Source organism: Passer domesticus, chromosome 26 (genome assembly GCF_036417665.1).
Source record: "Passer domesticus isolate bPasDom1 chromosome 26, bPasDom1.hap1, whole genome shotgun sequence".
NCBI classification, from domain to species: domain Eukaryota; kingdom Metazoa; phylum Chordata; class Aves; order Passeriformes; family Passeridae; genus Passer; species Passer domesticus.
The window spans coordinates 4447408-4469321 of NC_087499.1; the positions used below are offsets into that span (position 1 = coordinate 4447408).

General features: G+C 55.5%; 3 protein-coding genes across 3 annotated transcripts in view; 1 reads left to right on the forward strand and 2 right to left on the reverse strand.

The window, feature by feature from the left end:
- Positions 1-809: 809 nt before the first annotated feature.
- On the reverse strand, positions 810-9019 carry LOC135286382 (uncharacterized). The gene is made up of 10 exons (XM_064399516.1): positions 8784-9019; positions 8284-8321; positions 6934-7877; positions 6066-6114; positions 5056-5165; positions 4182-4299; positions 3689-3788; positions 3085-3281; positions 2039-2176; positions 810-1588 (listed from the first exon to the last, which is right to left on the reverse strand). The coding sequence occupies exons 1-10, from the start codon at positions 8860-8862 to the stop codon at positions 1499-1501; spliced, it is 1863 nt and encodes a 620-aa protein (XP_064255586.1). The 5' UTR covers positions 8863-9019; the 3' UTR covers positions 810-1498.
- Positions 7874-21914, forward strand: part of LOC135286384 (uncharacterized) — a 33235-nt gene continuing 19194 nt past the window's right edge. The window contains 3 exon segments of the mRNA XM_064399519.1: positions 7874-12053; positions 12056-12082; positions 12546-12818. Of these exon segments, the coding sequence (XP_064255589.1) occupies positions 11198-12053; positions 12056-12082; positions 12546-12818 (1156 nt within the window). The 5' untranslated portion in view covers positions 7874-11197.
- On the reverse strand, positions 14725-21873 carry LOC135286365 (zinc finger protein 239-like). Its single transcript, XM_064399492.1, has 3 exons — positions 21767-21873; positions 21257-21524; positions 14725-16049 (listed from the first exon to the last, which is right to left on the reverse strand). Exons 1-3 carry the CDS (start codon positions 21871-21873, stop codon positions 15282-15284), a joined length of 1143 nt encoding a protein of 380 aa, XP_064255562.1. The 3' UTR covers positions 14725-15281.

Below are 21914 nucleotides of genomic sequence, written 5' to 3' on the forward strand. Positions count from 1 at the left end.
TATTTGGAACCAGTCCTTCACAGCTGCAGAATTCAGACTCTGATGTTAAGCCCCTGGGCCTCCACATCAGTGCATTACACTTTTCTTTGCAGTCTCATTTTCCTCCATCCACACAAAGTTTAAGATTGACAAATCCTAGCTTGGGATAACAACAAGGGGTGAGCACCTTAGGTTTTGTGAGAAATGAGCCTCACTCTTTGGAATGTTTAAAAGATCAATAAGGTGTAGTAAGAGACTAAATCATCAAGAGCGCTGGGTGCTTGGCAATGGCCAGAGGCACACTGGTTAACCACAGCAACTCTTCTTATAGACTTTTTCCACTGCATTGGTCAAATACACATCCATCATGATTATAAATATTCAAATATTTCTTTGAACTCATTTACATGTTCCAGAAATTCTTTAAGTTGGTTTGACCCCTGTCCTGCCTTTTTAGAGAACGTGCAGGAATCGTGGATTGTTGTTGTGAGGGTTGTGTGTCACTTCCTCACAAGGGCCCCTGTTCTGTGGTTTCAGCAGGTGACAGTTATTGACAGTGGAAGGCTCAGTGGCAGGGGTCCTCATCACATCCCTTCCTTAAATGTTATCTGACCACGCAGATGGTTTTAGCTATTTCCACAAGTACTTTCAATCAACATGAGCTATTTCACAAATATCTCTGAGTTATTATTGCCAGTTAGTTACAAAAATAAAAACATTAGTTATTATTTCTACTTCAGCTACTTCTGCAATTAACATTATTATGTTCAACATAGATCATCCATTTTTAATGTTTTGCAAAAGCCAAAACTATAATGTATGTTTATCACACTGTCCGCAAACTAAAATATCATCCATAAATGATGTCCTGAGGATACAAGCTACACAGGGGCCAGGGCACTGGCCACAAAAAGCTGAACAAATTATACTGTAGCAAAAGCAGTTAAAAGTTAAAAGGGATTACAAATTGTACTATATCAAAATCGTTGTGATTGAGAATAATTTGCAGAAGTCAATACATAATAGCAAAGCCAACAACTCCATAGGTATTTATAACAAGCCCAGGGCAGGTTTTCCCCTTGCATGGAGCACTTGGGCCTTCCCCGGGCCCCTTGTGCCCTCCTGCAGAGCCGGTGGCATTTTCCAGCACACACAGTTTGTAACCAAGAGTCGGGTGCAGCCCAGGAGGCTCCAAGCGCCTCCTTCCAGGCTGACTCTGCAGATGCCGAGGCTGCTCTGGGCTCTGCCAGGGCTCTGCTGGGCTCAGCTCTGGGCCAGGCTGGGCCCGCTCTCCCCTCACATTGCTGCAGGCAGCTGAGCCACAGGGGGAGAAGGAAGGGACACGTCAAGGGACTTGAGGTTTAAGAGAGTTTTTATTCAAACAACTGCCATACCAAACAGGCTAACATAAGAACCATAACAAACACACTCTCCTAACTACCATAACCAACTAGCAGTGCTAACTACCAAACTAACTAGTTGTCCTAACTGCTGTAACAAGAAGCTGTCCTCAAGTGCTTCATCTCCTCCGCTGCTCCCTCAGTTGCTTTGCTGCAGTGATCAGAGGGGTCAGGCTGGAGAGAGGCTTGGCTGATGCTAAAAATGGGTGCTGCCAAAAGAATAAAAAAAAAGGAAATGAACTGTTACTTTCCAGAGTCAAGTTCCTCACAGGCTCTGTTGCAACAGGACAAAGGGAAATGGTTTGAAACTCAGGAGAGGGAAGCAGACTCAGAGTAGATCTAAAGAGGAATTTTTTAACCAGGAGAGTGGGGAAACAGTGACAGAGGGTGCCCAGAGATGTGGGAGGTGCCTCCTCCCTGGGAACATCCAAGCTCAGGTCAGGCAGGGCTCGGAGCCCCCTGAGCTGCTGGAAGATGTCCCTGCTCGTTGTGGGGCAGCAGGTCCAGGTGAGCTGGAAAGGAGCCTGCCAAGGCAGAGCAGGCGAGGATTCTGCTTGCTTTGCGTGTGGAAAGCAGCGAGACTGGAGACGATGGGAGGGGGCCCCCCAAGAAAACCCCTCCCTGGCGCTGCTGCTTCCCCTGCAGCCCTTGGCATCCACCTGCAGCAGCTCCTGGGCAGCCCAGCGCCGCTCCTCGTCCGGCTCCAGGCTGCACTCGAGGAAGTCCCGCAGCAGAGCCGACAGGCGCCGGGGCTCCTGCAGCTGCGGGGTCCCGTTCTGCCAGATCAGAGCGCGAGCCTGCAGGGAAAGCAAACTCAGCGCTCTGCCAGCTTCCTTCACAGCCACACGTGCTCACATCGACCCCGGGCCCTCAGCCCCAGCTCCAGGGGCACTTGCCTCCCTGGCAGAGATGCTGCTCAGAGCTCATTTCTCTATGCCAACCCAAAACCAAACCCTGGTGCTGCCACAGCCATCGCAACATCCAAATGATCTCGCCTTGAGAGCCAGTTTCATTGGCTGGCTTTTTTAGTAGGAACCTCCATCAGAAATAGCACATTTTGATTCTCCAAATGTGGACACCAGGTTAACAGGCCATTTTCAAGAGTCAGAGTGGTCTGCTTGTGTTATTTCAGAGGATTCTTAGATCAAGTGCATCTCTGCAGTGCCACTGACACCCAAGTAAATGCATTCCTGATGCCCCATCCCAGAAGCAGCCAGTCAAGAAACAGGAGGTTTGTGATGAAGAAAGCTTAGGCTTGGTGACATGGACAAAGTAGCTTGGATTAGGAAAGAAATATGTTAGACTTGGGGGATGTTAAACCATCATCTTCATGTTTTCAACAAGTTTCCCAGTGAAAAGAATCAGGTGGAGATCATCACGCCAAACCTCTTTTAGAAACTCCTGCAGAAAACTTGTTGGGTTTGGGGGTGGGATTTGGGGTTGGTTTGGGGTTTTCTTGCAAGATAACATTACAGCTGATGCACTTGCTTCACATTTTCAGGTCACCCTCACAGCCAGAAGAGCTCCAACAATGTAAATCCCAAAGCAAATTGTTTCTGCAGACTGCAGAATATTCCTCTGTGTTGAGGCTGGAGTCCTGTGGGAATTCCCTTCCCCATGTGCAGGAACCTCCAGCTGCTGCTCCCAGTGCAGGGTCACCCTGTGCTCACAGGCCCCTGCAGCCCCTGGAGAATTTGCCTCTTACCATGGCCGCCGTTTCCCTGAAGTAAGGAGGTTCTCCTTCCACCATCTCGATGGTCACGATACCAAAGGACCAGATGTCCACCTTGGGGCCATAAGGAGATCTGGTCACAACCTCTGGGGCCATCCAGTGAGCAGTGCCCACCATGGAGCTGCGCTGGTCCTGCTCAGGGCTGAGCTGAGCACAGAGGCCAAAATCAGCTGAGGACAGAAACAAACACTGTCAAAGGCACTGGAATGGGGAAACCAAGCACAAAGATTCCCCACCTTCAACCTGAGAATGCAGTAGTGAAGTCAGCTGGACAAGCCCAACAAAGGAAAGATGGAACTGGACCCTTCAAGAAAGCCTGAGCTTTCATGCAGTGGCTGTTACTGATTCCCTTGAAGCTTTGGATTCCCAGTGCTGCCCCTCTGGAAGGGCCACAGCCAGAGCAAAGGCACTGCTGATGCCCTGCTCCTCTGCTGAGCTCTGTGCTCGGGCAGCCGCTCTCAGCTGGCAGCAGGGGCCGGGCAGTGCCCCCAGCAGCCCTTGTGGGGCTCTGGCCGTCACTGGGAAGCAGCCCCACACCCGCAGCCCGGGAGCACCGTGCCTGGCCAGGAACACCCACCCAGCCTGACAGAGCCGTCCATTCCCAGAAGGATGTTGGAGCTCTTCACATCCCTGTGGATCACCCGCTTGGAATGGAGGAAATCCAGGCCCTGCAGACACTGAGAGAGAACAAGAAACATGAGGGCAAAAACCAGTGGCCGGAATAAATCACACAAGAAAGGACAGTTTAGAATTCTGCCAGCAGCAGCTTTGCTGTGACAGGCCAGGAGCGCAGTGCACACAAGCTCCAGGCAAACGGTTCAAGGCAAAGCTGAGAACAGCAAATCAAATCCAAAAAAGACAGACAGTACCACAAGAGCTGGAGAGAGAGCAAGAACAGAGTAGAAGTGCAGTGATGCTGGCAGGACGTTCACTGCCGAGGCTCTTTCTTCTCCAGCTCATCAAAAGAACAGAGAAACAAAGCCCTGAGCATGGAGCCACTCCTGTTCTCACGCCCTGTTTGGAAGGACCATCGTGTCCAAGGCATGGGAGTGACAAGCAGGATCCCTCACCTCCCGACTGACAGCTGCCATCTCTCCTTCAGCCATGCGTGTCTGTCTGACAACGTCCTGCAAAGTTCCTCCATCCATGTATTCCATGACCAGCCAGAGATCTCCATCAACAAGGAAGCTGGGAGAGGAAAACAATGGCATGGAGATGAATGTGCAGTGCTCAATTCCCCCATGGAAAAGCCTGGAGTGCAGTTTTGTTTCCAGGTCACTTGTCAGTGAGGACAGAATCAGATGGAGAGACATTCCTGCCAGGCTGCCCAGCCCTTGGAATCTGCACAGTCTGAAGGAGAAGGAGACACCTGTGAGAAAGGAGAGGCCTTAGATGGCAAGCAGGGGAAAAATGCAGTTTAGCACCTGCCCAGATCAATGCGGAACCACAACACTTGGTCCCAGCTGGTTCAGCTTCTGAACTCATCAGTTCCACCATTCCCTCCAGAACAAGGCAACAGAACTGCCAGGGTTATCCAGGGGAGGAGGCCATGCAGCACTTGGGACAAAAGCAGTCAGAAAACCTTTCAGAAAGTCCCTTCAGAAACAGGCAAGGCCAGGAAAAATGGGCAAATGAGGCATTTCTGGAAAGAAGAACCTGGTCTTCCTGGCATCTTTAGCAATAGGAAAGGGCAGGGAAGAAGAAGCCAAGGAAAATAATTTCTGTTGTGGTTTATCAGCAATTTTTGTGAGACACAGCAAATGGGGTCAACATGAAGGAAAAACCAAACCAAAGCAACAAAAGCACAAGGAGGGAGTGAACTGCCAGGCTGTTGTTTTGGGGAGATATGGCTGGGTCAGGCATTTTCAAAACAGGCTACAGACTACGGATGCCAGGAAAGGGTAACGCAGGGCCTGTGCATGGGATAAGACCTGAAGCACTCACCTGTCCAAAAAGTTGACAATGTTGGGGTGCTTCTTGTCCTTCAGGAGCAGGATCTCATTCACAGCTCGTTGCCTGTTCTGCCCTGTGAGACTCATTTTCTTGATGGCCACCTGGAGGGACACGGCAGACCTTGAACTGGAGGAGTCTGTGGCAGGAGGCCACAGCAAACACGGAGCGAGTCTTTTTGGAGCGACGGAGCCGGGCTGTGCCAAACTGCCTTGGGATGGGACACCAGAGCTCAGCAAGTGCCATTCCCACAGCCCATTGCTCTGATGGCTGGGGGCTGCTTACAGGACACCTGGCCAGAAACATTGGGCCTTGCAAGCTCTGCAGAAATGGTCCCCCAGCTGTCAGCCTCTAACAACATTCTCTGCACCTACAGTCTTCTCAAACGGCCGCAACACTCTTATTATTATTCAAACACATTTTGGGATTGTACAACAAAACAAACAGGCACATCCATTGCTCAGGTGACCCCTGTCACAGGCTGTCACTGACACCAGAATCAAACACAAGTGCAGGATTTAGGAGAGAGCTTGGCTCTGAACATCCATCTTCTCATTCCTCTCCCTCTCCCTCTGAGAACAGCTGAAGTAGGACCAAAACCCCAAACTGGGCCCCAGGAGGATCTCTCCCTAATTAGACCATGAGGTACCCTTTGAAGATGAAAGGCAGGATGGAAAAATTGCTAAATACTGTTCCCCTCTGAGGTTGGGGTGAGGACAAATTTGGCCTCAGTCTCCAGCAGCTGATGCAATCACACTTTTTGATATCAAGACTAAGCCAGCGTGTCCTGCTCTGCCAGACACCGCTGCCCTCCTTGCATTCCTTTGGGCACTTCAGAAGGACCATGTGTGTCCCAGCTGTGCTCTGCAGGCTGACACTGCTCTGCCTTCAGAGGAGCAGCCTGTGCAGGAGAGCTCTGCTGGCCCCAGAGCTCCAGCCACAGCTGCCAGCAGAGGGGAAAGCCCTGGAGAGCTGCCAGCCATGCTGGGCGTGTTGGCACTGACCTCTCCTCCAGTGGCCCTGTCGAGTCCTTTAGAAACGGCTCCAAAAGCCCTGGAGACAAAACAGCAGAGAAGAAAGAAGCAGCGCTTTAGGCCCTGGCAGGGAAAGCCAGCCCAGACAGGAGATCTCTGCTGCCTGCAGCGTTCACAAACACCTGGGGCCATCGACCCTTCCAACAACAGCGCAGCAGCCACCAGCCCTCTGCCAGGCAAGGTGTGCAAGGGAGAACTGAGACCCAACAGGAAGGAATTGGGCTGCAGCAAATCCCAAATGTCCACCCTGAACTGCTTTAGTTCAAAACCTGAGGTGAGAAATGAGTGTCTGAAGAACTGGAAAAGAATGCATTTCATCCTTTTCCATTTTCTGCCTAAGACCTGCAGGTTCCACAAGGGCCCTGCCATCAGGCAGGTGATGCATTTCCCCCCAGAGTGCATCAGCTCTGTGTCTGTTACTGAATGTCTGGGGTCTGCTACCTCTGCTAGAATAGAGCACTTATTAGTTCATCTCTGGTTTCTGTTTCTAAACCATTAGGTAAATAATCCTGACTGGAGGATATTTTTTGAAGCAAAATATTTGAAAGAAATCTTCTTGAGAACTGTGTTCTGACAGTCACCAGATGGTGAGTTGCTCTTTTAGGCAGTCCAGTTCCAGGGACAGAAGATCTTCCTGATCCTGCTCCGTGCTGCAGGCAGGACACTGCCAGCCTCAGGGGCCTTCTGCCCACAGCTATCAATTCTGATGAGGACTGAGAGACAGCAGGATGGCAGCCCAGTGTCTGCAGGTGTTTGGAGCTCTCCTGACTTGTCACTTGATCCTGCACCAGCACACCACCTGGCCCTGCTTGTGCAGAAGTAGCTGCCGTGCACTTACCCTTGGCCAATCTGCTCCTCTTCCAGGTATTTCTGGGCAGGCTGCGCGTCGCTCACAGTGTTCCCTGAAAGAAACCACATGGAAGACGCTCCCTCCCAGAGTGAGAGCTGCCCTGCAGCAGAGCCAGAAGGCAGCCCCACTCCCTGGGGCCGTGAGCCCCTTGGTCTCAGCTGGGGAAGGACAATAAATGACTCGGGGACATTCAGCTGCAGGGCAGCACTGGGTGCAGCTGATGCCGAGACACACACACAGCACCCTGCTCGGGCACCCAGGAACAGAGCAGACGTACTCAGCTGCATCAGGCACCACTCCCCTCTCCCCTCTGCCTGCAGGGCTGCGCTGCTGTCAGAATGTTCAGCCCAGGATCCTGTAGTGGAGGGAGGTTCAGTGTCCTCTTCCCAAGCAGAGGGAGGTTCTCCATCCTCTTCCCAAAAGGCTGCAGCTTCTCCATCTTCTTCCCAAAATTCTGCAACTTCTCCATCCTCTTCCCAAAACGCTGCAGGTTTGCCATCTTCTTTCCCAGTCAGGGGACGTTCACTGTCCACTTCCCATTCTGGGAGAGGTTCATGCTCCTCTTCCCAAGCCACAGGATGTCCTCCGTCCTCATCCCACACTGGGATATGTCCATCATCCTCATCCCACACCGTGGGAGCTGGGCCATTCTTGTCCCACACCAGGGGACATCCACCGTCCTCGTCCCACGCCGGGAGATGTCCACTGTCCTTGTCCCACGCCGCGGGAGCCTCGCCGTTGTATTCCCACACCGCGGGATGTTCGCCCTCGTCTCTCAGAGCAGCAGGAAGTTCACTGTCATCTCCCGGCACTGAGGGAAGGTCACCATCATCCCCCAGAGCAGCAGGAAGCTCACTGCTGTCTCCCTCCTCTTTGGCCTCCTCTTTGGAAGCAGAGGGAGCCACAGGAGGTGCTGGTGCTGCTTTTGTGCCCTGTGGACAGAGGGCAGCGTGAGGGACGGGAATTTCTATCTCAGTTATCACCTTATTTATCCTCAGCTGCACATCCAGCTGCACTAAGCAGAAATTGGGTTTGGAGCTGTTCAAAGTAACAATGGGCTAAATTCAACATTGCCATTTATTGTTGGGTATTAGATATTCCACCATGGCTAAAGCCAGCAAGCAATCCTCTGCCTGCAAAAGCAGACCTGCAGCTCTTCAAAAGCTCTTCAGCAGAAAAGGAGAAAACTGCCGGGGATCCCTTTGCTGCTGCTGCTGCTGCTGCAAAGACACTGACAGGAACTTTCCTTCAGCCTCCCAGGCTGGCGCCCAGGTGCCACATGCCGAGCTCACAACTTGCTGCACAATTCCAAACACCAGAGGTTCCTTTCCCACTCACCAAAGGAGGAGCTGCTCGGGATCCAGACATGAGGTGCCCTGCAATGGGAGAGGGAACATGAACCAGATGCTGTTAGGAGATAAACTGCCTGTGGTGGGAAATGCCACGGAGCAAGGCAACCCCGAGAGAGCATTTTGTTTTCACAGCATCCCTGCAGGAGCCACAGGCCCTTCCCACAGCAAGCAAGAGAACAGCACAAAATACTGAGCTGGGTCAGTTCTTGGCTGGAGCAGCAAAGGGAGGGAGTTCCAGGCTCTGCTGGCACAGAGTCCCCGCTTGAGGGAACAGAACCCCCCAGGGCTCCTTGCAAATGCTGTGCACGCCCCGCTGGCTGCAGACACCCCCTTTTTCAGCTGCAGCTGCTGGCAGGAGCTCTCCCAAAGCAATGGTGTCTTCATGGCAATTTGGTTCCAAAGTCTGCTCAGCTCCAGAGGGAGAACAGAAAGCACAGAGCAAGGCCAAAGCCACAGATGCTGCACCAAGGGAAAACCTGGACTTACGTGCCAAGTGGGTTAAAAAATACCCCGAATAAGCCACAGTGTACAGGGTGCCAACTGCAGCAAGCACGTGCTGGATCATTTTGGCTGCGCTGCACACGTCTGCAGCCTGTAGCCCTGCAAGCACAGAAGGACACCCGTCAGGCTGGGCTGGCTGCTGAGAATGCCTCGGGCAGGAGGATCCTCCGGCAAGGAGCCCAGAGCCACTCTGGACACTGAGGCCTCCGTGTCCCACAGCAACGGGAACACCACGGGGATGTGGCAGTGTTCCTGTGACAGCACAGCAGCAGCTCACGCGGAAACCGCCTGGAAGCTTCTCCTGTGTCACAAAGGAGCACAAAGAACCCTCCCAGGGCACAGCCTCTTGCCCAAAGGAGCCAAGAGGAACTCGGGAAATGCAGCAAACAAGGACACCCCATAGCCCAGCCTGAACACTGAGGAGGAACAAGGACAGCACCAAACCAAAGGAATCGTGACCTTTAGTCACTGATACATCTGACTAAAAGCAGCAAGCCTTGTTCCACCGGGGATCTTTGTTCTAGTTCTAATAACAAGCAAGGTTCTCCAGTCTAAATACACAGAAGGCAGGAACTGGGGAGGAGGTGGGATTGGGAGAGAGGAGGAGGAGGGAGAGAGGAAAAGCAGGAGCAGAAAGAGGAGGATCAGACCAGGAAAAGAAGAAGCAGAATGTTCCAGTGCCTCCTGTGGCCGCAGCCACGGGACCATTGCCCCCACCTCATGCTGCAGGTGAGCGGGGAGGGGGAGCTCGTCCCAAATCTATCAGGGGGTCCCTGAGAGGGTTTTATAACTGGGGTGTCTTTGGAGCTCACAGATTGTGGAATTGAGCCCCAAATATCATCTGGCGTCCCTGGGAGGTTTTTTTCACTGTGTGTGTAGGTTTAGATCTTGCAGGACCCCAGAGCTGAGCCCCATGGGGGGATCTTTGGGGGTCCACGTGGCCTCTGTGCAGGATGGGCAGGGGAGGACATTGGTCCTGGGACCCCTGGGAGAGCAGAGGAGGGGAACCCCTGGGACCCCCAGAGTGGAGAGAGAAGAGAGGGGTGATCCCAGAGCTGGGGGACACCTGGCAGCTTGGAAAGGGGAAGAGCCTGGAGAGGAGGGATCCCTGGGATCTCAAATTAGAGCATCAGGGGAGAAGGGACCCCATGGACCCCCGAACGCTCCTGGATCATCCCTAAGCAAGACGCTGGATAAGGGGAACACCTTGAGCCCTTGGACCCCCATCATCCAAGGAAAGGAAACCTCTGGAACCCCAAAAGTGAAGAGATCAGCAATAGGGAGCTCCTGGTGGAGTTTTTTTTTTTGGGCTGAATCTTGATATTATGGGTATTTTCATGGACACAAGACTCCTGCTGAGTTCTAGAGAAGGACTTGGGCAGGAGGAGCCTCTACTCCAAGGCGCTCCCACCTTGGTTTCCCCCGAACCAGGATTTGTCATTCCCTGGGTGTGGCTGGATGGAGGAGGAGAAAAAGCCCCGGAGATCCCTCACGAGGAGGGGCTGCAAACCCAGCCCAGAGAGCTGCAGGGAGGAAAGAGCCCCCCTGAGCCAGGAAGGCAGCCGGAGATCCAGCCAGAACTCAGAGCTGATGGAGAAGCCTCATGGCAGGGAGAAGCTCCAGGAATGCTTGGAATGTGGGAAGGGTTTCAGCCTGAGCTCCACCTTGATGGAACCCCAGAACATCCACACTGGGGAGAGGCCCTGGCAGTGTGGGAAAGATGGGAAGAGCTTCAGTGGGACCTCCAACCTCACCAAGCACCCCAAGATCCACTCTGGGGAACAGCCCTGTGCAGTGGCGGCTGGCCTCGAAGGGGAAAGCGATTGCCCCTTGGGAACGTCCCTGCTAGCTGTGGCCAGCACCACCAGCAGCCCTGGGGCACTCTCCTGATCCCCGCTCCGGTCAGGAGGGCGCCTAAAGCTTTCGCCTTGAGGGACGAGGATCCGCAAAGAGAGGGCTGCTACCCAACAGGAGGAAAGGAGGAGACGGACTCCAGCTGCAGTGTAATCCGGATTTATTGGGTCCAGGGGAACTGAGCGCTGAAGACCCCGAACTCAGCTCTGACACTAACTTTTAAAGAGGGGAGGATACAGAGGTGGAGTCTGGTCTTCAACTAATCAGCGAGAGAGTGGGAGTGGGGAGAGGGTGATAGACACAGTGGAACAATCAATAGGGAAAAGCCTGGGGAGGGGCCCTGGCTCGTGAACCAATCACTGGACGCCCTGAGTGGAAGATTCTAGAGGAAAAGGATGGGCCGCCGAGTGATGGACAGGGCACCAGGGAGGGATTAAGAAACAGATACATGGGTTGCTAGGGGGAACAGGGAGGGGACCACTGGACTGAGGGGGTGAGCGAGGAGAGAGAGAAGCAGGGCAGAACCACTACAGACAAAGGTGTACATGGAACAAACCAATATACAACTTAACAGGGCTAAAGCACATGAAACACACCACAACAGCCCTGTGAGCGCTTGGAATGTTAGAGAGCTTCAGGTGGAATTCAGGGATCATCACTCACCAGCACTTCCACAGCAGGGAGAGACCCTGCCAGTGCAGGAAGAGCTTCATGTGCTGCTCCAGCTCCATCCCCCATGGGAGGATCCGCGCTGGGTGATCCCCAGTGACCCCGTTGGGCAGAGCCCTGGTGACCCCGATCCGGGCGATCCCCATTGCTGGGGGGAAGGTGCTGGAGAGATTTCTTTGCCCTCTCCTTGTGCTGCTGTGATTTGGTTGGTAATAAATTCCCTCCCTGTGCCCAGGCCGGGGTGTTGTGCCCGTGCCCGGTTTGCTGAGGGATCTCTCCCGGTCCTTGTCCCCACGCAGGAGCCCTCGGTTCCATTTTCTGTCGCTGTGCGGCTGCGGGGGGCAGGGACAGAGCGGCTCTGGGGGTGCCTGGCATCGGGCCAGCGTCACCCCTCGGCACGGGCAGCCCCGAGACCCCGCGGCCCTGGGCGCGCATTTCTGGGCACACCTGAGCTCGCACCTGCCCAGCGCCCCAAGGTTCCGCCTGCCTGGAAAAGCCCCAGCCGGGGCTGCAGCGTGGCGGGAACCCCCCAGCCAATCCGAGCGCAGCAGGAGCGCGCCGCAGCCAATGAGAGCGCGGGGCGTTGCGGAGTCATCAGTCGCCGGGCAGAGGCTCCGGGCGGGCGCTCCCGGCGCAGCGCGGCTGCTTTGGGGCTGCGGCCCCTGCCCGGCGCTGCCGCGGGGCGAGGGGCGGCAGCTGCGGCCGCACTGGTGGCACTGCTGCTGCTGGCAGCGCCCCGGCTGCGGGCGCCGAGCTCTCGGGTGACCGGGGGGGCGGGAGGCGCTGGGCCGGGGCGGAGAAGGGGGAAAAGGGGGCAAAGGGGGGAGCCCGAAATGGAGGGGAGGAGGAGGGGACCCCCCGAAGGGAGAGCGGGAGGGGCTGAGGGGTGGGGGGAGGTGGGGAAGGGCTGGGAGAGGGTGGGAAAGTGGGGAATAGTGAGGGTGGGAGCCAAAATCTGAGCCCGAGGGGGCTGGGGATTGGGGGGAAAGGGTGCGAAAGGGGGGAATGGGACCTCAAAAGTGATTTGGGAAGCGGCTGGAGATGGGAGGGGAGAGGATGTGAAAGGGGAAATGGGGGAAGGAGGGGAAAGAGGAAAAGGCAGCGCGGGCAGGAGGGTCCCATGGCGGCTGTGGGGCACAGGGGGTGCGGGGTGGGGATCCGGGGTGGCGCCGGAGCTCTGGGGGTGACAGGGGTGCACCCCTGACCTGTGTCCCGCACACTCAGGGCTGTTGCAGTGGATTGCAAAGGCTGAGTGTCACTTCATTATCGGCACCGAGAGGGTGAAGTACGTGGAGAGGCACAGCTACAACCGGGAGCAGCTCCTGCACTTCGACTGCGACTTTGTGGGGCACTTTGTGGGGTTCACCCCCTTTGGGGAGAAGGTGGCCGGGTACAGGAACAACCTCCCGGATTTCCTGCGGCTCAAAAGGACCGCGGTGCTCTGGTACTGCCGGAGCAACTCCGAGGCGGCCGCCGTGTTCCTCACGGAGCGCCGAGGTGAGCGCGGGGCAGAGCGTGTCCCCTCGGGCCCTGCCCTGGCAGTGACCCTGGAGCCCCTCCAAGCCTGGCTGGGAATCGCCCCAGAGCCCTCAGCCCTCCCGGCCCCTCCCTTCCCTCCGAGTCCAACCCAGTGACCCCAGTCCATTCCACTCCATTCCCAGTCCATCCCAGTCTCTCCCAGCCCATTCCTAGGCTGTTCCCAGTTCACTCTAGGACCTTCACCCTCTCTCCCAGTTCCCCCCTTCCCCTCCCAGTCTATCCCAATCCACCCCAGTCCAATCCCAGTCTCTCCCAGGCAATTCCGAGTGCATTTCCAGTCCCTTCTACTCCATTCCCTGTCCCTCTCAAGGCCATTCCACCCCTCCCCTCTCACTCCCAGTTCCCCCCAGCTGATCCCAGTGTGTCCCCACTCTCTCCCAGTGCCCATCCCACCGTGTCCATCTCGCTGGTGCCCTCGAGCTCCCAGCCCAGCCCCGGCCGCCTGCTCTGCTCCGTGATGGATTTCTACCCTGCCCACATCCAGCTGAGGTGGTTCCAGGGCCAGCAGGAGCTCTCTGTGCTGGCCACCGATGTGGTTCCCAGTGGGGACTGGAGCCACCAGCTGCTGGTGCTGCTGGAAACTGCCCCCAGTGTGGGGTCACCTGCAGCTGCCAGGTGGAGCACGTCAGCCTGGAGCACCCCTGAGCCAGCACTGGGGCCCGGGGGAAGCACTGGGGGTGCTGGGAGAAGCACTGGGATGTGCTGGGAGCAAGTGGGAGAGAGTTGGAGAGAGCCTGGTTGAAACTGGGAGAGGGGCTCGTGGGTCTAGAAGGGCTGAGGAGTTTGGAGGATGCTGGGGGGGGTGGGATGGAGTTGGGACGGTCCTGGTGTGCACTGGGAGAGTTTGGGGTGCTGAGTGTGGCTGGGAGGGATATGAGTGAGCCTGGAGGGGCTGGAAGGAGATTGGGGATGGCAGAGGTTGGGTTGAGGTTGGTTGTGCTGGGAAGAGATTGGGAGGGGTCTTGGTGAATCCATGTGGGGCTGGGAAGGAACTGGGAGAGGGTTTGGGGGTTCTAGGATGGTGGGGGGCAACAGGGAGGTGGTTGTGTCATGCTGAGAGGGACAGGAGGGGCTTTGGTGGGTCCTGGGGAGGCTGGGAAGGGATTGGGGGGACGTTTCAGGGGGTCCTGAGTAAGCTGGGGGCGACGGGTAGGGAGCTTGAAGGGGCTTGTGATGTCTGTGAGAAGTTTTGGAGGTCCTGACCCCTCTGGAACCCCCAGAGATGCCGCCAGACACTGCCCACAGGAAGATGCTGACTGGGATCAGGGCTCCGTGTTGGGCTTGGTCTTCCTGGCGCTGGGGCTCGGCTTCTACCTGCGCAAGAAAGTGAGGGAGGGGTCCCAGGGGTCGTGTGCCCCCTCTCCCGGAGCGTGTGTGCTCCCGCCGCGGCCCCCAGCCCGGTGTCACCCCCTTTTCTCTGCCCACAGAGCTCCTGAGCCGCCGCCGGCCGCAGCCCCTCCCCGTGGCCTCGGGCCCGGCCAGGACCCCCCACTCTGTCCCTGCGCTGATTTTGGGGGGCTCGTGTGTCCCCCCAGCCCCGCTGTCACTCTGCCCTGCCCAGCTGCTCCCAGTGTTCCCAGTAAAGCTTCCCAGTTAAACCCAGTCCAGTTTATGGGGGGCACTGGGGAGGGACTTGGGGGGACCCCGCGGGGGGGCCGTGACTGGGCAGGGAGGGGGGGCCAGGTGGGGAACACTGGGTGCTGCGGGTCTGCCCGGCAACTGGTGAGTCATCAGACCTGCTCGCTCTGATTGGCTGACTCCTGTTCACTGCATTCTCTGATTGGCTGAGGAGAGGCCGGAGAGATGAGAGAAGGAACGGGAGAGATCCTGCCTGGAGCACCAGCACGGGGACAACAGACCCAGCCTGGGCACAGGGAGTGAATTTATTACCAACCAAATCACAGCAGCACAAGGAGAAGGGAAAGAAATCTCTCCAACACCGTCCCCCCACCCAACGGGGATCACCCAGAACAGGGGTTATTGACCATGGAGAGATGGGGACATCTGAGTTTACATCAGAAGCCAATTTTACTGAGTATAAAAGGAGTTTGACTTGTATGGTGCTTATATAGGGCTCCATTTTTGGTAACAATTTCCCATTGGTTACACATTCTTCAAGACATCACATCACCTGATAACATCATCTTATCACAAAGTCTCACATGTTTCTTGGTCACTTCTTGCCCAAGGACCCTTTATCTGTGTCTGTCTCTCCCACAGTTTCTGCTCCATCAGGCCTCAGATATCAGGCCCCTGTATCAGCTCCATTGTTTTACTCTGTTTTATTCCCCATAAGGGGTCACCAGGGCTCTGCCCAACGGGGGTCACTGGGGATCATCCAACGTGGATCCTCCCATGGGGGATGGAGCTGGAGCAGTGCACGAAGCTCTTCCCGCACTCAGGGCACTCACAGGGCTTCCCTTAGTGGCGCCTCCGTTGGTGTCTGGTCAAGTTAGCGCTCGTGGAGAAGCTCTTCCCACACTCCCCACACTCGTAGGGCCTCTCCCCGGTGTGGATGCGTCGGTGGATGATGAGGTGGGAGTTGTGCTTGAAGCCCTTCCCACAGTCGGGGCAGCGGAAGGGCCTCTCCTCTGTGTGAATCCGCTCATGTTTGAGGAGATTGGAGGTGCTTTGAAACCTCTTCCCACACTGGGGACACTCGTAGGGCCTCTCCCCAGAGTGGATGCGCTGGTGTCCTCTCAGGGTGGAGCTCCATCCAAAGCTTTTCCCACATTCCAAGCAGGTGTAGGGCCGTTCCCCTGTGTGGATCACCTGGTGCTGGAATAGGCAGGAGATCTGGCTGAAGCTCTTCCCACATTTCCCACACTCAAAGGGCTTTTCTCCACAATGGATCCTCTGGTGCCGGATCAGGCTGGAGCTGTGGCTGAAGCTCTTCCCACACTCCTCACACTCGTAGGGCCGTTCCCCAGTGTGGACCACCTGGTGCTGGATCAGGTCAAAGCGCTGGCTGAAACCCTTCCCACATTCCAAACACTCGTGGGGCTTCTCCCTGCCATGAGGCTTCTCCACCAGCTCTGAGCTCTGCCTGGATCTCTGGCCGCCTTCCTGGCTCAGGGGGGCTCTTTCCTCCCTGCAGCTCCCTGGGCTGGGTTTGCAGCCCCTCCTCGTGCAGGATCTCCAGGGCTTTTCCTCCTCCTCCATCCAGCCACGCCGTGGGAATGAAAACTCCTGGTTTGGGGGAAAAGACGAGATGAGAGCGCCTCGGACTCCTTGCCGCACTTTATCTCATGAAGTCCTTGGGCATCTTGTGTGTGTAAGAATCACCAAAATACTAAGACTGAGCTCAAAAATCCTCTAAACATCAAGACAGAGATCAAAAATTCCACAAACATCATTCAGCATCAGGATTCAGTAAAAAACCCTTCCAAAATATAAAGATTTAGCCCCCACAAAAATCCAAAGCACCCACATTTAACCCACAAAAGCTCAGAAACACCAAGATTCACCCCAATGAAAATTGGGGAACCACCTCCCTGGTTACCTGCTGCATGCCAGGGTGAGGGGGCAAAACATGCCTGGGGCAGGAGGGAGGTTGCAGACACAGGGAGAGGTGGAACCTTGTGTGATTCCCGTTTCTGCTCCTACTCCTCCTCCTGTGTCCCTACTCTTCCTCACACTCTTCTTCCTCCTGCTATTCCTCCTTCTCCTGCACAATCCCACCTTCTCCTCCCACGTGCAGCGTTTGACCATTTTGTTCCTCAACCCAGCTTCTCCTTCCCTTCTCCTCCTGCCCCAGGCCCAGCACCCACTGCCGGCTCCCTCTTCCCCCCAAAGCCACAGCATCCCAGCGCAGGGGCAGGGATGGAGCTGGGGCAGGTCGGGCTGGGGCAGCGCTGGGCTCTCGGCCGCTCCCGCCCGCACTCGGTCCCCACTGCAGCCGCTCCCGCCAGGACAGCGCGGGGGGCCCGGCCTTGGCGCTGCCCCACTCCCACCTCCCCAAATTCCCCTCCCGGGGGGCGCTGGGGCCGAGGGGGGTCCAGGTGGGGAACGCTGGGAGCTGCCTGGACACTGCTGAGTCATCAGCGCCACGCGTTCCTGTGGGAACCCAGGGCACAGGGAGTATTTCTCTGTCTGCTCTGAGGGGTTCTGACCCCCAGTGAAACACTGCCTTTGACCTTTGCCCGTGGAGAAAGCTTCCAGGACTTCGAGATAGACTAGAGTCTACCAAAGTGTGAAACAGATAATACAGTGTAGTATAGTATGTCACTGGGTGAGAAATTCAGCTTCCCGGATTTTTTACTATGGACATAGCCTGAAGCAAGATGGAGGATTTTGGGCATAATCCCTGTCTTCTTCTTCTTCTTCTTCTTCTTCCTCTGCTCCATTTTCTGCAGTGTGGGTGGCACAAAATAATTCGTGAATAAAGCTGCAATGCAGAGGTTACGTGGAAAGTCAAGGGATCAGTTATTGGTGGATAAATAGAAATAAAGGACGTTTTAAGAGTTATTCGATAAAGCAACTTTAAAAGACCTTGAATCTGTACATCTTGTAGCCATTTTGTTGTGCCTTTCTTGGGAGCTGAGTCTGGTGTGGACAGCAGGCAAAACTTCAGAAAAGATAACAATAAACCAGAAGCTGAGACCGAAAGAGTCCTGTGCATCTCCTTTTCCTGGCACAGAACTGTCTCAGGAGGGTTTCCCCCATCCAGGAAGCCCCTGAGGGGCCCAACACCAGGGATGAACACCCACACGCTCTGATTAGCTGAGCGCTGCCTGAGGGTGGGGCTGCAGCAAGGCTACAACAGAGGCATCTCTCCAAACACCGCAGTCAAGAACACTGGATGGATGGACACCAGGAGGAAACACAGAATTTTCAAGTGTTAAAAAGCAGAATAACTGAGGCTCCTGACCTGGCCCTCCTAGACAAGGAAAAAGAATTTCAGTGATAGGTGGATGTTCAACAGGGCCATGCCAAAGGAATTACTGGGCTAAAATGGTTAACCCAATGAGTGGCCTCATTGTCTTAGAATTGTGCAGACACAGCTTTCATGGGAACTCAGGCCCAAAAACTGATGGCACAAGGATCTCTTGCTGTTCAAGCCTGGCATCAAGTTAAAGCTTTGACAACCAAAAGAGCCTCTAAATGGAGGAGCAGCGCTCGGGTATTACAGGATGAAACTTGTTCAGTGGCACAGGAGGATTTAGAACTGAGGACAGGGGAAGGGTTTAACCCAGCCTCCTGTTTGAAAAGCCTGGAGAGGGGCTGGCAAGAAACCCAGGACTGCATTCAAGGGACAGAACTCCAGACCCAGGCTGGGAGAGATTGATGACACATTCCCTGGCCTGAGGGAGAAAATGTGTTTATTGATGGCTCTGCAAGGGCAGCAGAAGGGAAAAGAGTTAAAAGACACACTCTTATTAAGGAAAAGGAACCAGACAGAGCACAGGTTTCCCCTCATGGTCAGCTCAACAGGCAGAGCTGTGTGTGCTTCTGAGAGCCTGGCACTGAAATGCCCTGAGCAGGAAGGCTCCAATATCTTCTGCTGACAACATGCCACCTAACAGGGGGGCAGAAACAATTCTGACTGCTTCAGCATCCACTGGATCACCTATTAAGCTATTTCTAAAGGAATTCCAAGTGAAGGAATTGTGGCAGCAATAGACTCAGACAGGGGAACTCATTTTACAGAAAAGATCATTCGGGGGTTATGGCACCTTTAGGAATGCAATGGGACTTCCATAATCCCTGGCACCCTCAGAGCTCTGGTCAGGTAGAAAGAATGAATGGGGAACTAAAGAAACACCTTTGGAAACTGGTGACAGAAACCAGGATGCCATGGGTGCAGGTTTTCCCATTGGCTTTGGCAAGAAGAAGAGACAGACCCAGGGCAGATATTCAATTATCTCAATTGTAATTCAAGTCTGGAATTCCTTACCCTGGCAATTCTCCACCTAGTGCAGGGTGCAGATAAGGGATGTACATTTAAGGCAGGCTGCGGCCAGAATCCTGCCTCCTGTGAAATCTCTCCCACAGGAAGCTGGGCTGGCACAGAGCCTGCCTTGGCACTTTGCTGCTCCCAACACCCAGCCAGGACATCGGCTCCTGCCTAAGGAGGGCAAAGCAGCAGCACTGGTGGCCAAGTGGCCAAGTGGCCCATGCCAAGTGTCCCTGAGGCCAGAAACAGCCGCCAGCACAGCTGAACACGGGGGGACCCCTCAGCCTGGGCTCCAGGCTCTGCAGCCCCGGAGATTTGCACTTCCCGCCTGCAGCAGGAGGATGGCAGGCCGCCCCTGAGCCTGCACTCAAGGCAACGCAGCAGCAGCCAGGGCTCCACAGCGGGCCAAGCCCCTGCGCCTGCCCACACATCCTCTGCTGCAATCCTCGGCCTGGCCACCCTCCTCTGCCAGCTCCAGCCACCGGGGCCAATCCTTGCTGCCCCTGCTGCAGCTTCAGCGCTGGCTGGGCCTGCACTCGCCACAGCTGCTGGGGAACACCACGGCACAATTCCACTCTGCCTCTCACCTACACTCACACACTGGGCTGCCTGCGGGTGCATTGATGGGAAATACACCAAGGTTATTTCTTTTAAAGCTTCTTTCTCTACTCAGGCTTGGTCTGCCTTTGCCTCGGGGAAAGGAATTTTAAAGGTTTCTTTTAAGGGATGTTTCACCACTGAACAGAGATGAGTTTAACATCTCAACAGACTGGCAACAGCCCAAAAGATACCCACAGAGATAACGACCAGCAACAAAACATCAACGCCCAGCAGCAAACAGCAACCAACAGCTACCCCAGACACTGCCCCCGGCAGAGCTGGAGACACCTGCTCTGGAAAAGGCTGAGAAGGAAATCCACGAGTGTGGACCTAATCAACAGCAGAGGGGAAGAAATCCGGGTCCAATAGGGAACCAAATACCAAAACCTACACAACTTGGAAGCAGTGAACATTAAACCATTGGATTTAGATTGGTTCAGACTGTAAAAAGTTTAGGAAAAATCTAGTAAAACTCTCGTCATGGAATGATTTTCTCTGCACACCTGGGCTGTGTGTAGACGAAATGATTTCCGTTGCACATCCTGGCCAGAATCACATAATGCCTTGCGTCCCTAACACCAGAAATGATGGACAGTTTCAGTGATAAGTTTATAACATATAGACTTTTTTTTCCTAAATAATCATACTTTTATATGGTCAGTAAGGTTTGGGCCAGGGATGTCACAATCAATTTTTATTCTTAAGAGAACCAGAAGCTCTTTAGGTATGTGTGTGCGTGTCTTTAGTGATAGCACAATTTTGATCTGGGTTTCTCGATGCTCAATTTTAAGTTGCATTTTTAAAAACTAGAAGAGGTTTAAAGGCGACCCTTTAACTCTGAAACAGTTAACAGAATAGTATCAAAAAAACCCCCAAAAAACAGAAGCTACCAAAAAAAAGCAATGGGAGGTGGTGGGGAAGGAACACAGGAGTCACCAGATTACTACCCTGAAAGAGAAGCTTCATTCCAGGCAGCCAGGAGAGGAGCTTTAGAAATGCAAATTAACACTGCTGGGGCAAAGTGTGGACAATGGACCCGGGTCTCTTGCCTGGGGCAGGAATTGGGCTCATTCCCTCTGCCCCTCACCCCAAGCTCTGCCTGCTTCCACTGATGGAATTTGCACAGCTCAAGGCAGAGCCCATGGGGAGGATATCTGACTCTGCAACACAAATGGGTTCAGCTGCAAAGGGAAGCAGCAAATGGAGAATGCTGAGAAAACTTCACTAAAATAATGGGGGGGGGAATCATCCCCCTGCCCACTCCACCATGTGCTCTCAATGTCTGTGTTATATCCTGTGAATTACGGCACTGGAGTTTTCAGCGACCACAAGTTCAGAGAAATCAGTTGGGAATCCAAGAATGTGATGATTTAATTAGAGAAAAGTCCTCAGTTGATGAAGCCCTGGCTGTAGGAAGCACCCAAAAATGTCAGAAACATGAATGGCCACCAGAACAATTCCTACAACACCATGGACCAGCCCCTGGGAACCCAAACCATGAGGATCCAAAGGAGGCTGCGTACTACAGCAATGGCAGAGAGCGCCTGGCCAATGCCCCACGGCCTGTGCCTCTGCCCAGCAAGAAAGTCACTTTTCCAGGACTCCTCGCTCTCGTCGGGCCACAGAAACCTCCGGCCTCGGGAATTGGCCCGCACAGCCCCGGCCACGGGGCAGCCACCTCTGTCCGAGCCACAGCAAGCGCGCCGAGCCAGCGCCGCTCCGGCAGCGGCTCCTGCCGAGGCAGCGGCGGCAAGGAGACCGCGGGCAGCCGCTCCCGCAGCGCCCTCAGCCCAGGGCCAACACGGGCCGGGCACGGCACAAGCCACCCGCCCGAGCCCCCTGCCGCCCCCGAGGCCCGCAGCCAGCCCCGAGCCCCCGCACAGCCCAGCGCGGCTCCCACCTGCGCCGGGGCCGCCTCCGAGCTCCGCCGCCGCCTCCCCGGGCTCCGGCCGCTGCCGCCGCTCCCGGGCCCGCACACGCGCTCCGCCAATGCCGCCGCTGCTGCGCCACCGCCGCCCGAGGCCCGCCGCCGGGGCCCGCCTCCGCCCCGCTCCCGCCAATCAGCGCGCCGCACCCTCGACTGACGCCACCGCCGCCCAATCGCAGCCACGGGCGGGCTCTGCACGCGGCACAGCCTCGCCCCGCGCTCTCCGCGCCCCCCGCGCTGCCTGAGGGCAGAGCCGGAGCTGAGGAACAGCCCTGGAACGGGCCCGGGCCCGCGGCGGCATTGAGCTGCCAGCACCAACAAACTGCTCCGCAGCTCCCGCCACGCCTTTCCCAGCCCTGCGCCTGCCGTGCCTCCGCCTCAGCGGGAAGCCCTGCAGCCTCGCTTCTCCTACCCCTAATCAGGAGCATCGGAGCATCGCTTTGATTTCCCTCAAAAAGGGAAAACCGCCCCAAAACCCCGTACATGAGTGGGGGAGGGGAGAGATTTCTGTCAGAGAACTCCAAAATCTCAGAGCAGGATAAGGAGAAGTAAGTGAAGACGCTTAAATCCAGCTTTCCGTACGGCTCCATCCTTCCCGCTGCACCTCCTGCCCCGGCAGGGCCGCAGACAG